Source organism: Rousettus aegyptiacus, unplaced genomic scaffold (assembly GCF_014176215.1).
Source record: "Rousettus aegyptiacus isolate mRouAeg1 unplaced genomic scaffold, mRouAeg1.p scaffold_m13_p_9, whole genome shotgun sequence".
NCBI lineage: Eukaryota > Metazoa > Chordata > Mammalia > Chiroptera > Pteropodidae > Rousettus > Rousettus aegyptiacus.
Window position 1 is genome coordinate 97,252,550 of NW_023416312.1, and position 13,618 is coordinate 97,266,167.

At 45.6% G+C, this 13,618-nt stretch overlaps 1 protein-coding gene across 3 annotated transcripts in view; it reads left to right on the forward strand.

Annotated features, from left to right (window-relative positions):
- TMEM185A (transmembrane protein 185A) overlaps positions 1 to 9,915 on the forward strand; it is a 34,512-nt gene extending 24,597 nt beyond the window's left edge. For all 3 annotated transcript variants that reach the window (XM_016136906.2, XM_016136908.2, XM_016136907.2), the window contains 4 exons: positions 3,282 to 3,365; positions 6,279 to 6,455; positions 6,953 to 7,076; positions 8,251 to 9,915. In XM_016136906.2, coding sequence (XP_015992392.1) covers positions 3,282 to 3,365; positions 6,279 to 6,455; positions 6,953 to 7,076; positions 8,251 to 8,495 — 630 coding nt within the window. In that variant the 3' untranslated portion in view covers positions 8,496 to 9,915. The remainder of the gene's footprint in view (positions 1 to 3,281; positions 3,366 to 6,278; positions 6,456 to 6,952; positions 7,077 to 8,250) is intronic.
- The last annotated feature ends 3,703 nt before the right edge of the window (positions 9,916 to 13,618 follow it).

The following is a 13,618-nucleotide window of genomic DNA, read 5'->3' on the forward strand; positions in this document are numbered from 1 at the left end:
TGTTACACTTTCTGTCTCCACTGCCACTTGTGCACTGTCATCTTCTAAATTCACAGTTCTAAATTCAGATTTCTCCTCTAGCTCCAGACTCTGTATCCAGCTTCACCCGAATCTGTATTCCCTATATTGATTAAAGGCGCAGTTTTGTCCCAGTCATTCCTACTTTTCTACTTTATGCTTCTCCTGTTTTGCATGCTTTTCTATTGCTTGAGTAAACAAAGTAAAACCAAGCATTTAAAATCATTTGCAAAAGGTTACATTAAAGAAAATCACTAAGATTGAACAGCATCGATATCACTTATTTAGTTCAGCATTTCTCAGTGGGGGATTGGGATATGCAGTTGGCCATCTGGATAGGAAATGTTTTGTTGAACAGGACTGGCCTATATGTTGCAGGACCTCTGCCCACTAAATACTAGTGGAGGTGCCCACCCCCTGTCTTCGTGACCCAGTAGCACCCCTGCACATGCCCTAAGGGAGCAGTGTTTAAAAGCACTGAAAGGGCCTGAGAAGGAAGTTTAAGAAAACTAAAAATGGGTTATTTTGTTTCTTAGAAAGAAAAAGCATATACAAGGGCTAGGACTGTACTGAGCATGAAGCTATAGTTTCCTAATGCAGAGTTATAGAAAGTAAGTTGTTCATATTCTTGGCATTCCTACCCACGAGAAGCAGCACCATGCCTAGAGTTGAGCTCCCCCTTGGTTCTTGTGTTGCAGGAGGAAGAGTACCTGCATTTGCTAAGGGGCGATTGGAGATAGGCTCACACAGAGATGTGAAAGGAGTCGGGATTGGCCAGGGTGCCTTGTACAGCTAGGGGAGGACATGATATTGTCCAGGCAGAGAGAGTAATAACACATACAGAGGCCGAGGCAGGAGAAAATCTCTTGTGCTGAGTGCACTATGGTGGCTCAAATATGAGTGAAGCACAATTTTACAAGCTACAGAGAGTTCTGGAGACGGATGGTGGTGATGGTTGCACAACTTAAGTGGTATTAAGTGTCTAATACCACCGAGCTATACAAGATGGTAAGTTTTATGTTGTGTGCATTTTAACATAATAAAAAAATATGCTTGGAACATAAAGTGGAAAGAAGGGCATTGTGGCAGTTGGACGAAAGGGAGGCTGAGTAGATGGATTGGGCTGAGTAGGGGCCAGATTCTCTGTCCTCGAAGAATGTGCCAAGCTGCCTCAGGCACCATGGTGTTGTTGGACAGGGGCACCCTGACGCACTGGATATGTCTGAGGGAAAAGCAGTGATAGCTGACATCTCTGAGAACACTATGTGAACTACTAGCTCCAAGTAGTTTATGGTTTTGTTATGAAGTCCCATTACATTCCTTGCGATGATGTCACAGAAGAAGCTGGGTTGTTGGCAGTTGTTGTGATAAGAAGGTAATACTGTACAAAAATCCATGCTGAGAACACGTGATGAGGGTGGAAATGTCTTGAGCAATGGTGCAGTACCCAACAGGCACACATGTCCCCTCAGGAATTAGTCATGCTTAGGTAAGAATGAAATGAAAATATTTTCTTTCAATTTGTGTGAGTTTTTTTTTAAGATGGCTACTTAGGGCACAAATACTAAATTAATTTAGATCTAATTACTTAAATCAATGGAACCGTTATGTACTTCATTTGGCCCAGAGGCCTACAAAAGAACTCCTGAGTCACTAAATGCCCATGAACTCAGAACTTTGGAGATGCTCTGGGTCAGATCCAGTGGCCTCATGTGATTTTTTTCTGTGGGCACTGGTGAGCTGTTGAAGAGCAGCTAGCACTGCAGGCAGAACGCAGACAGTCTGGAGGGCATTGGGGAGCTGAGGGCCTCCAGGACTGGAGGCTGGGAAGCTAGTCAGGGGATATTGGAGTGTTTTGGGGGGTTGGAGATGAGGAGGGCCTGACTAAGCAATAGTAATCGGGGTGTGGCATGCAGGGGATTCGAGAGAAGTCTAGATGGTAGAAGACAGGATGTGGTGACTGAATAGGAGAATGTGGGGAGAGGAGTGCAAGGTGTTTTCTGCTATCACGGTTTGGGTAATTAGGCCACTGTGGTGCCTTACAGAGAGATGAGAGGCTATCAAAAGGGGTGAGATAGGGTAACAAAACGGTTAAACATACCGGGAATACTGAACTCAGTGTGGGGCTGGCTTCATCTGAGGTGCCTCAAGGAGACCTGGGTCTAGGGACACAGCATGAAGGCTAGGTTGGAGACAGAAATTAGAGCCAGCCAGTAGGAGGAAATGCAAACCAGGAGTGTGGATGACATCTCTTGTCCCCCACCCCCAGGGCAGAGCAAGTGAGTGAAAACATGTGTGTTTGTGTCTCTGTCTCTCTAGTGGGGAGAGGAGACTGAGTTTAAGGCTCTGGGGATAATCACTGTTTAAGGAGAGGAAAAGGAGGCTGAAAAACAACTGTCAGAGCACCAGGAGGTGGGGGAGACTACACACTGGGACCTTAGGAGGAAGGAGTGGTCAGCAATATCTTGCTGCAGAGACGCCCAGTAGGATGTGAACTGAAGTGGTCTGAGACTACAGAGGTTATTGGTAGCCTTGATGAAAGCAGTTGCTGGGTGGTCATGGGGGTGGAGGCAGGATCACGGTGTGTGGAGCTTGGAATGGCAGGAGAGGCTGCAGGGCTTCAGTATCCATGATGTCTCACAAAGCTTGATATAACAGAAAGAGCTAGAGCAGGAAAGGATACTGAATCAAGGGGAAGGGTGGATTCATTTGGCCTTCGGGTTGTTTTGTCTGTAATGGAAATGAGTTCAACTTGTTTGTGTTTCTGGGAAGGATCAGTGGAATGGACAAGGTTAAAGATGCAGTAATGAATCTATAATTGATGCCTTGATGTGACAGGTCCCCAAGGAGCCAGAAAGGAAGGGGCGGAATGCAGGGCTGAGTCCTGGGTACAAGAAGAAGGAAGTACAGGGATAGTTAGGAATAGAGATGTTTGTGGATAGGGGCAGGAAGGAAGCTTGGGGAGTCCACTGTGGATCGCCTCTGTACTTGGCGAGCCTGGAAATGAGGTCATTGCCTGGGCGAGTGTAAAGGGCAGGGCAGCCCACTGAGCAGAGGGGATGACTCGAGAGGCCAGGGGCAGATTTCTCCTTGGCACAGCATCACTTCACTCCTCTGGTGCTGAAAATCAGGTGGTCTCAGTGTAACTTAATAAAACATTTACCGTATTATAATTTGCATCGCCTTTTAGTGCGTTAGACAAATAATTGCGGTATTGAATACAGCTTTTACTTTGTTTAACTGATTCTTCTCTTCATTTTTAGTTAGAAATCCTGTGTTCTGTCAACATTCTCCAGTTCATATTCATTGCCTTAAGGCTGGACAAGATCATCCACTGGCCCTGGCTTGTATGTAACTTTTTAAATTCTTAAATAAACTTTTTTATTATTATTATAAAAGTAATTCATGTTCATTGTAGAAAACTTGGAAAAGACAGATAAGCATAGGTAACAGAATAATAATCACCCATAATCTACTGGGATATAAGATTGTTAATGTTTTCTGTTTCCTTGCATTGGGGTTTATTGTTTCATAAAGGTAGTTGAGATCATGCCACATACATAATTTTGTATCATGCTTTTTTATCCTAACATTGTATCATAAACTTTTCCCATATAAATAAAAGGTCTTTAAAAACAGAACTGTTAAAGTTTAATGGATGGAAAATACTCTTCAAATGCATTTACTAAATCATCCCCTTATTTTTGAATATTGAGGTCGTTTGCTAGTATTTTACAATTATAAATCATGCTGCAAGATATATTTTTGTGCATAAAAGTCTTTGCCTGATTTTTTTAATTGTTTTTTTTTAGAAAGACTCCAGAAATTTATTACTGGGCCACAGGGTGGGAACTTTTTGAGATTTTGAAATACAAACTGTGCTGCCAATTTGCTTTTCAAAAAAGCTGTGCCAGTTTTTACTCCTGCCAGGGGTGAGGTATAAGTCATGCTTGTAACTTATGGCTTCAGTTAATGAGTGTTTGGTTAACATTGACTATGCATAGATATGTGGATAGATGGATGGATGGAGATATATATATAGCAAGCTATAAATTAGAGAATGCACTATGATTTCAACTATTAATGCATAGAGAGAAGATGAGAATAAAGGCAGAAAAGTTACATTGCTTTAGGAGATGAGGTCATGCCTGTATTTTTCCCCCTGATGCTTGATGTGTACTTTTGCACACAAGACATTTTCTGTAATGCACATGATTTACATTTAAAAAAACGGAAGTAAAATATAACAAAACATTGATTTGGTGACAGGGAAGAAAATAAAGGAACATATGTTGCCTCTACAATGAATAAGGGCAAGAGTCATCACTTCTGCCCCAAAGTTTTTGATAAAAATATTCCTAATAAAAAATATTATCAAGCATCCACCCTGTATCTTTAGGGTACTATATCTGGATAATGGTAATTGGGTTAAAATTTTCTCTTGTGACATGGAGGAAACAAATCTTGGTAACACCAAAATTTTAGTGTAAGGTACAATAAAAAAAATAAGAATTGTACGTTTCCTACAATGATCAAGAGAGCAAGTGAGGCTGTTACAACTACTAACATCCCATCCACGAGGGGCAAGCCACTGAATAAGAGTCTGATCACAGAGAAGAGGTTGTGCATAGACTCTATAGCAAAACCTATGATCAGGAACTCCGAGCTACTCAGGAGGACTAAAATTCATACACCAACTCAAGTTATTGGTTTAAAAAAGAAAACATAAAGCCAAAGAATTTAGAAGAAAACGTAGGAGAAAATTTTTGCAACTTATGGTTAGGTGAAGAGTTCCTGGAAATGACACCAACAGCATGATCCGTAAAAGAAGCTCAAAAGCGAAATGAAATTAATGAAAAGACAGGCCACAGACTAGGAGACGATATTTGCAAAGCACATGTCTGACTAAGAACTCGTATCAAAAACATTTAAAGAACTCTCAAAACTTAAAAACCAAACCTAATTTAAAAATTGACAAAAGACCTGAACAGACCATTCGCAGAGAGGACATACATTAGAGTGAATGAACACATGGACAGGACACTGTTACCCATTAGGGAAAGGCAAGTAAAAGCCTGGATTGAGGTACCACAGTACAGCATGCTGGGGAGGGTGCAGGAGGATGGGGACACTCACACATGCTGGGTGGGGGGATCCCAAATTGGATAGGCACTCTGGAAAATGGTTTGGCAATTAAAATGTTAAATGTGTTGTTACCATATGACACAGCAGTGCCAATCCTGGGTATTTCCCGTAGAGAGGTGAAAACATACAGCCACACAAAAACCTGTGCACAAATGTTGATAGCACCTTTATTTGCGATAGCCAAAAATAGGAAAGCACCCAAATCTTCTTCCATGGGTGACTGGATGAACAGGCTGTGGGACATCCATCCAGGGCAAGGAACAACCTGTTGTTGCACACAGGTTGGGTGAATCTCAAAGACATTCTGCCGATTGAGAGACGGGAGTCTCAAATGTGACATGCTGTATGATTCTATCTGCAGCACATTTTTGAAAAGACAAAAATGTAGTGATAGAGAACAGATGACTGATTGGCAGGGGTTATGGGTGTGACCCAGTGAAGGGACAGCATGAGAGACATGTGGGGTCAAGGAGCTATCCTATGTCCTGCCTGGGGCTACACAGAATTACATGTACGTGAAAATTCAGAACTGCACACCAAAAGAAAATAGTCGTTTTTGCTGTTTGATAAGACAGTTATTCAAGGGGACAGTGCAAGGGAAGAAGAGATTATGAGACCCCCCCCATGACTTAGCCTGCAGCTTGTGGAAGCATTGAAAGAGGTCTTTCTGATGTGACAGCAACAGACACAGAACCTGCCTGGGAGAGGTGGCAGGAACCCAGTGTGCTAGTTGACAGAGGGCCTGTGCTCCCTGGGCAGTGGAAGCTTCCAGGGAGCACTTTCCCCAGTCTTTGGCCAGAGTACCATCAGCAGAATGGGGATATGGCGTGTGAAGAGGGCACGTCATAGGGAGATGGGGTGAGTGTGCATGGGTAGCAGCACTGCCCTGTTTCCCTGGAGGGGTATGGGCACGGGGGTAGTGCTGGCAGAGCCGGTACTGGCTGAGTGAGATCATACACCAGGAAGAGCAGCTGCAAGGCTCTTTATCCCAAGAGTGATTAATGGGGGAGCAGTGTCTTCATGGCAGAGAGCCAGCAAGGGTTGACTCTGCCCCCCTTACATGTTGAGGTGCAACCTAAAGTACCAGAAAGACATCTCTTCTCTCCTTCCCTCAGGTTGTGTGTGTCCCCCTATGGATTCTCATGTCCTTTCTGTGCCTGGTGGTCCTCTATTACATTGTGTGGTCTGTCCTGTTCCTGCGCTCCATGGATGTGATTGCAGAACAGCGAAGGACACACATAACAATGGCACTGAGCTGGATGACCATTGTTGTGCCTCTACTTACTTTTGAGGTAAGCTTTCAACAGCAGAACTTCTGAGGCCCTGAAGGCCACCCTTCTCTATGATAGCACCCTGTGTAACTGAGGGTAACCCACTCTCCCTGGAAATCACGAGCCAACTCCACGCCCAGAGAGAATGACAATAAAATTAGTATGTCATTTCTTTTGGAGGGAGGGGGCTAGCCATGAGAAATGTGCCTTTCTAGCTAACATGTATCTCTGTATGTATCAAATTGTCATCTTCTAGAAAAAGAAAGTTAGATGTTGTATTTTCATATCCAAGTTCTTGACTCCTCAGAACCAACACCAGGAGTTTTCCATAACAGTCCTGGCATTGGAAACTGCAGGTGGATGGATTTTGTGTCTCCTGGAGTAGAGAGTTTCTGTGGTCTCCTGTGGAGTTGACTTTCCACCTTATGAGACCTGATAAAGGAGGGGTGCTCTGGCTTCAGACATCGTCCGTTTTCAGATGTCGCATCAAAGAACCTCAACTGTTTCTCTTTCCTTAGATCCTGCTGGTTCACAAACTGGATGGCCACAACGCATTCTCTTGTATCCCAATATTTGTCCCCCTTTGGCTTTCCTTGGTCACTCTGATGGCAACCACATTTGGACAGAAGGGAGGAAACCACTGTATGTACCAGCATTTCAGAAACCTTGACCTATATATGTGTCGGTGTGTGTGTGGCTTTGATCTATGAGAAGATGAGCCTGAGGGTCCTGATTAAGGAGTTTGCATGGGAAAGCTAGCTAGCACTGACAAAGCTCTGGAATCTTCCAAGTGAAGGGTGTGCTGTTAACCTTGCTTTCCCACCCTGCATCACAGCCTCCCTAGCAGTACACTCTGTGATCTGAGGTAGGACTGACCATGGCAGGTAGCCTCTCAGAGCCCCGTCTTGTCTACTGCCACAGGAGGATCAAGATATGTCCTTCTCAGGAGCTCCTGAGCATTAGGTGAAAATCCACATTGCTCAGTGAACCCCAGGAGTCCTCCTAGGTTCCGTTTCCTTCTCGCTTTCCACAGTGTCATTTCTGACATCACCAGGCTTTGTCAGTGGTGCTCTGCTTGCTCTTTCCTCCTCTCCACCTGCAAATGCTGATACCCAGGTTTAAAGTGTCTTTGAGGAGGGTCCCTTCCTCACTAGGCTGAGCTCCTTTGCATGTAGCCCCTGAGCATAACCTTCTGAAAGTCAATGAGATATTGTTGTGCCCCTAGAAGAGCCAGCACTGAGCTGACAGTCCTGTGGTCCACAGACAGGAAGAGCAGGCCTCAAGAGAAGTAGCTCTGAGGTGGCCCCATGAGCTCAGGCCACCTCATGGTCTGGACCAACACATGCCCACCATCCATCTGGATTCCAGAGGATGATGGAAATGCTTTCTTTGGGTGACATTCTTTGTCATACATGAGTTCATCCCAGACGGGAAAGGTTAGAGGATGTTGACAGAGTCTAGATGTCACAGGTATTTGAGACCCACTAGAGTAGTCCTCAGGCTGGAGCACCCGTCAGAATCCCCAGGGGGGCCTGTGAAAGCAGACTATCCCACCTACCAGTTCTGATTCGGGAGGTCTGGGTTGGGTCAAGATCACACCTCTACCAAGGCCCCAGGTACACTATCCCAGCTGCTTTGGGAATCCTACTTGGAGAACCATGGAGCTCAGATCTGACTTATTGTCCTCAGTGGGTACTTAGGCCTTGCTCAGGCTTCATTTCTAAGGCATCAGGATAAAACTTCCCATTCAGGAAGGAAAAGTAACATGAAATGCAGTGGAGGCTGGTGTTTGAAAAACTACATTCTTCTTTTTCAGGGTGGTTTGGTATTCGCAAGGATTTCTGTCAGTTTCTGCTTGAACTCTTCCCATTTTTGAGAGAATACGGAAACATTTCCTATGACCTCCATCATGAAGACAACGAAGAAACCGAAGAAACCCCTGTCCCAGAACCTCCTAAAATTGCTCCTCTGTTTCGAAAGAAGACCAGGGTAGTTATCACCCAAAGCCCTGGAAAGTATGTCCTCCCACCTCCCAAATTAAATATCGAAATGCCAGATTAGACGGCACTTCCTGGGGCAGAATGCAAGTGCACCGGGATGCACGCGCTGCCATACCTTCCTCTGCCTCTTTGTTCACTCCCCCAGAACTGGAACTGGAGCTGGGTCTCTGGGTACTTCCATCTCATGCCTTGTTTGCACTCAATGCCTACCAGTGACTCACCACAATGGGACACACAGGTGGCAAGTGACAGGAACACATGGTGTGGTGTGGGGTGTGTCAGTGGATGTGGATGCAATGGAGGAAGCGTGTGGTATGTAAAGAGGGGGAAAAGAAGCGAGTAGGCTCGGACCCGTCAGGGATGGCTGATTAGTTCAGAGAAGAAATGGCTACAGAGCTGTTTTTCAAAGTGCTAAAATTCCTATCAAAAGTGTTACCTGAAAATGTAATTTTAAATTGGGCCAGCCTCACCATGTAGCTCAGATTCTCCTGTTGTGGTGTACTCGGTAGGGACTGTGACTACGCCTCTGGCAGCATGTGGATATCCACACCGTTACCACGGTTCGTGTTCCTGCTGTGGAAGTACTTCCTCTTTGGGCATGCTGACAGCAGTTTTTAATTGCCTCATCGGGGAGCCCTTTCTAATGGAGTGACTCTGTGCCTGTATAGTATTTATACAAATATTTTAGCATTGTAATATACCGTGTTAAATCCTAGTTCTGTACAGTATATTCTGTTAAAGTATTTTTTTACAAGCTTGTACTGGAGACATATGTGTTCTGTTGCAGAAGTAGAACTTGGTGGCACACCTGTCCTGCTCATTGCAGTGCCGCCCCTTAATGGGACATTGCCATTTCCCCATGAATTTCTCCGCATTTGTAGTAGCTGCTACTGCCAGAACAACCACAATAAGCAAGAAATGGCCTGTGTTTTTCTAACATTCTGGGATTATTGGCTTGCCAGAAAACTGTAAACACAACCTGAAACTGGAACACTGGAGGAAGTTGCTGAGACTAGAAACAGCCAATGGAATTATGTATATGTGAAGATCTGAGGGTTTTTGTATGCTCTCAATAAGCATGTTCTGGCTGGGCCCATGTTTTTTACCTAGGAATGCAGTTGCTCCAAGAGCTGCTGGTTCAGCCATAAGTCAAAGGGAAAGAAAGCAGATCCGATAAGATAAAAGTCTTCTACTTGGAAACAAGTAGGCCGTTTGTAAAGGGATGGGGGGAAGGAGTGCTGACATTCTTACCAGGAGGGTTTTAAGGCAGGCAATTGCTGACTTCTCTGAACCGGACTCCGCTGATGTCCAACACGTACATGACAGCAGCCCGAGCCTGGCCCCCCGCAAGCCTGTTCTGTCTGGGAGAAGGGAGACATTTGGAATGCCGTAGGCTTTCCTGCCTGTTGTGTAACAAATGTAGCTCAATCCACAATTTTTGCTCCCTTTAGTTGTTCAATAAACTGGCTCTTCATTTTCCATGCGCACTGTGTGAGTCTTGCTTTAGATATGGTCTAAGACACTGCAGTTCTCAGCCCTAAGAAAGGAAACCACTAGGTGCCACAGGTGGCCAAGGCATGTGGGGTGAACATTCCTAATGAGTCTTCAGGCACAGCCTGAATGAGCAGTATGCAGAGGGAAAGAGAGGTGTCACGGAGATTCTACCATTGGTTGGGGAACACAGTGCTATAGTTGTCACAGCTTACTGGCCTTACAAGAGTGTCCTCGGGTTCCAAGATGGTCTAAAGCCGAAATAGCTTTTTAGTAGTCCCGAGGCATTACCTGGTCACATCAGAGGCTAAAAATTACTTATGATGAAATGAAATATTCTGTCCAGCTCACCCTAGGTGCCTGTACAGTCTAATGGGCACTTAACTCAGCTGGTGTTTCAGCCCATTCTTCACAGCAATAGATGAGGAAGCCCGCCACATGCTGGCGATGGATGATTTCCTGCAGCAGCCAAAGGCCACAGATGGATCATGTCTGACGCTCACTGAATTTCACACTTGCTGTTGGACAAAACACACTTTTTGGTTACCATAGTAGCTATGACTCCAGTTTCAGGGACCATGTTACCTGCTGTACCTCCCATTGCATCCTCAGGACCCCATGAAGCTACTACTATTATTCCCATGCGGATATGAAGCCTCAGAGAAGTACAGAGGGCCAGAATCATGCAACTAGGAAATGGCAGAGCTGAGATGCCGATGTCAGTCGTCTATGTGCAGGGCCCTGGGTCTATGGACTGGACCAGAGTGCCTGGGTACTGGGCAGATAACCACTGTAGGGGTATCTCCGCTTCATGGAAATCTCTGGGAAATCATTGAGCTTTGTGCTTATATTGATGGGGGTTGTGGGGGAGGTGGCCCTGCATGTGGGGAGAGTGAGTTTCAGAGGCTGCTCTACTCGGCCACCTCTTAATAATCTCCAACCTTACACCTCAAAGAAAGATTGCCCAGCTGAAGCCCTGGGCACACAGCAGGATGGGGGACCCTGTTGATATCAGCCAAAGGAAGAAAGCCATGTATGAAGGCCAACAGCTAATGCCCTCTCATGTCTTTCCCAGGAAGACATAGGGAGTATAACTGCCAGGCTGGGGTGAGACACGTGCAGGCTGAGGTGTGGCAGAAAGGAGGACATCTCCCCCTCATCAATCTGTGATGCAGCTGTGGGACACTTAGCTAATCCATTGGCCTAAGCAGCAATGTCACTCACCTTTTGGTGACCCAGGATATGGGCATGTTAGGAGAATCTCTGTGTAGGACCTAGCTGTCATGGCTGTCACGATGGTAGAAGGTCAGTGTGGCTGTGCCCATGGGCATGCATACCTATCTTGGACTTTGCTCAATGCTTAAAAGCATCGATGTAGCTCAGGTCCCTCAAGCCCAGTGGCCTCAGAGAATGGGCTCTGGCCTTGTCAATTCACACATCAGTGTGGGTCTCCTGGCTCCAGGAGCTCGAGGCCAAGGAATCAGTTGACGGTTTACACCACTTGTTGGGCTGTTACTTTAAACCCAAATATTGGCATCCTCTTTCCCAGAGAAATAACTGTGTGGTACAGAATGCTGACAAGCGGATGGGTTACGTGTGTGGCTTGGACCTTTATAAGGTCACTTGCTATCTGTGTTGTGATGTTACCCACAGCAACCTGCACCCCTTTGTAATGTCCCAAGCTGCACTATTGTGAATTCTGCTGGCCACACCACTGTCTCATGTTTACATGAGGGATGGACACGCCAGCACTTAGTATGTCTGCAGATGAGAAAAGTCATCAGACAGGCCAGGGGCCTGGATTTGGGACGGTGCCTTTTCCTCCAGAAACATGGGTTCTTGAGATTGGTGCAGAAAGCTATGCTCTTTCAGTGGCCCCATCACTCTCCCTGGCCCAGCCAGTGTTAGCTGGGTGCCCTGAACTTCAGGCTGCTTCCTAAAGGAACTGCTTTCCAAGTGGTGACCAAAGAGCATTTATCCAAAAGGCCACCTGCAGTCCGTGACACCCTGTGAGTGGGAGAAAGCAACCACCTCTCTCTCCTCTTTCTGAAGAAGCTGTGGAAAATCATCAACAGCAATCAGTTTGCATCGATTTCGTGGGAAGTTGGTGGGCCTTGCATAAGTATCGATGAGGCTGTTTCAAAAGATTTGGAGAGAGATGGCCCCCCAAAAGTGTTTGAAACAAACTGCATGAAGAGTTTCATCTGGGAGCTTTACCTCTATGGATTCTGCAAAGTGCACCAGGACTTTCAACCACCCATTTCTATTATCACCTTTTTCACTGAAGACAGACCCATCTGAGTCCTAAGCAAGATAACAGGACAAACCTCCCCAGGGACTGAGTTACTGGACTTTGGTGAGAGGTTGTCAGGTCAGGAGGAATCCCCAGAACATCCTCTTGGGAATTGGGTGCCTGTTATCCCCTTTGTGGTTGGGGAGGTGGTGGTGATGGTGATAGTGACTAAGTGTGGAAATGGGCAACTTTCCCAGAACTGTGCCAACTGTATTGGGAGAGATTTATTAGAGATGACAATGACCAAAATGATGATTAGCATTAACATATCTGTATGGTCTATTTGAAAGTTGTTTACTGAGCATATCCTAAGAGTTCTAATATCAAGAAAATTTTTTTTTATCTGTATGAGATGATGGAGGTTCACAAAACATACTGTGCTAATCATTTCACAATACTTGAAAGTCAAGTCATTGTGCTGTATACCGTAAACATACACAGTGTGTATGTCAATACAATTGAGGGCAGGGGGTTAAAAGATGATGTTATTGAAACACTGTATCTTCACATCTTCCTGTTGGGGGACAAATGTCAGGAAGGTGGATATTTGTGTACCCATGAGACCATTACTCTGAACTGTACCTTAGGTGTGTGCTCAGGCACTTCATGTGAAAGAGCAATGTCCCCTGGCTTGTTCTAGAGAAGCTAGCCCCAAAGCACTTTGCAAAGCCTATGGAAGTTTGAAGAAATTGGCTGGAGGCCTGGCAGGCTTCCCAAGGTAAGTGAGTCTCTGGAGACCAACAGTCAGTGACAACTAGCTGATGCTTCCTTATAAAGCCTTGTACTCTCCGTCTCCCCACATCTGCAAACCCCCCACCCCCTATTATTGGACCTATACATTTCCTAACTGGCCATTTTTAGTCATTTTCCAAGGGTAAAATGTGGGTCACGTTAGGGAGTCTTCAGTGCACCGCTTCCCACTGGGACCCTGACTGTCTTCCTCCAGGGAGGTGTCCAGGACTTCTGGATTGGATCTCACAGGGTCCTAGGGGATTGTTGCTACTCATGATCAACAGGCTGTGACGTGACGTCATTCCACTTTATATTTTGAACCTCAGTGAGGTTCCACTGCAGTCCCTTGTTTGAGATGAGAGACTATCCTCATCTCGTGAGGATAAAGAAGGAAGTGAACATTAAACTTGCATTCAGGCAAATGGAGAAATTGCCCAGTACCTACAGCCACCACCAAGGAACAAGATTACTTTCTAGCCTCTGGTGAGGACAACCAGAAGGCACAGAATGACCAAGAACTTGACAACTCTACCTCCCTGGTCAGGGGTAACTGAACTACCTCCAGCCATCCTTGGTATGGCAGCTCAGCCGCCAAACCGAGAGATGCTGATGCTGCAGTATATGAGATAGTCAATGACCACACTGAGGGCCCCAAGCCTCCAGACACG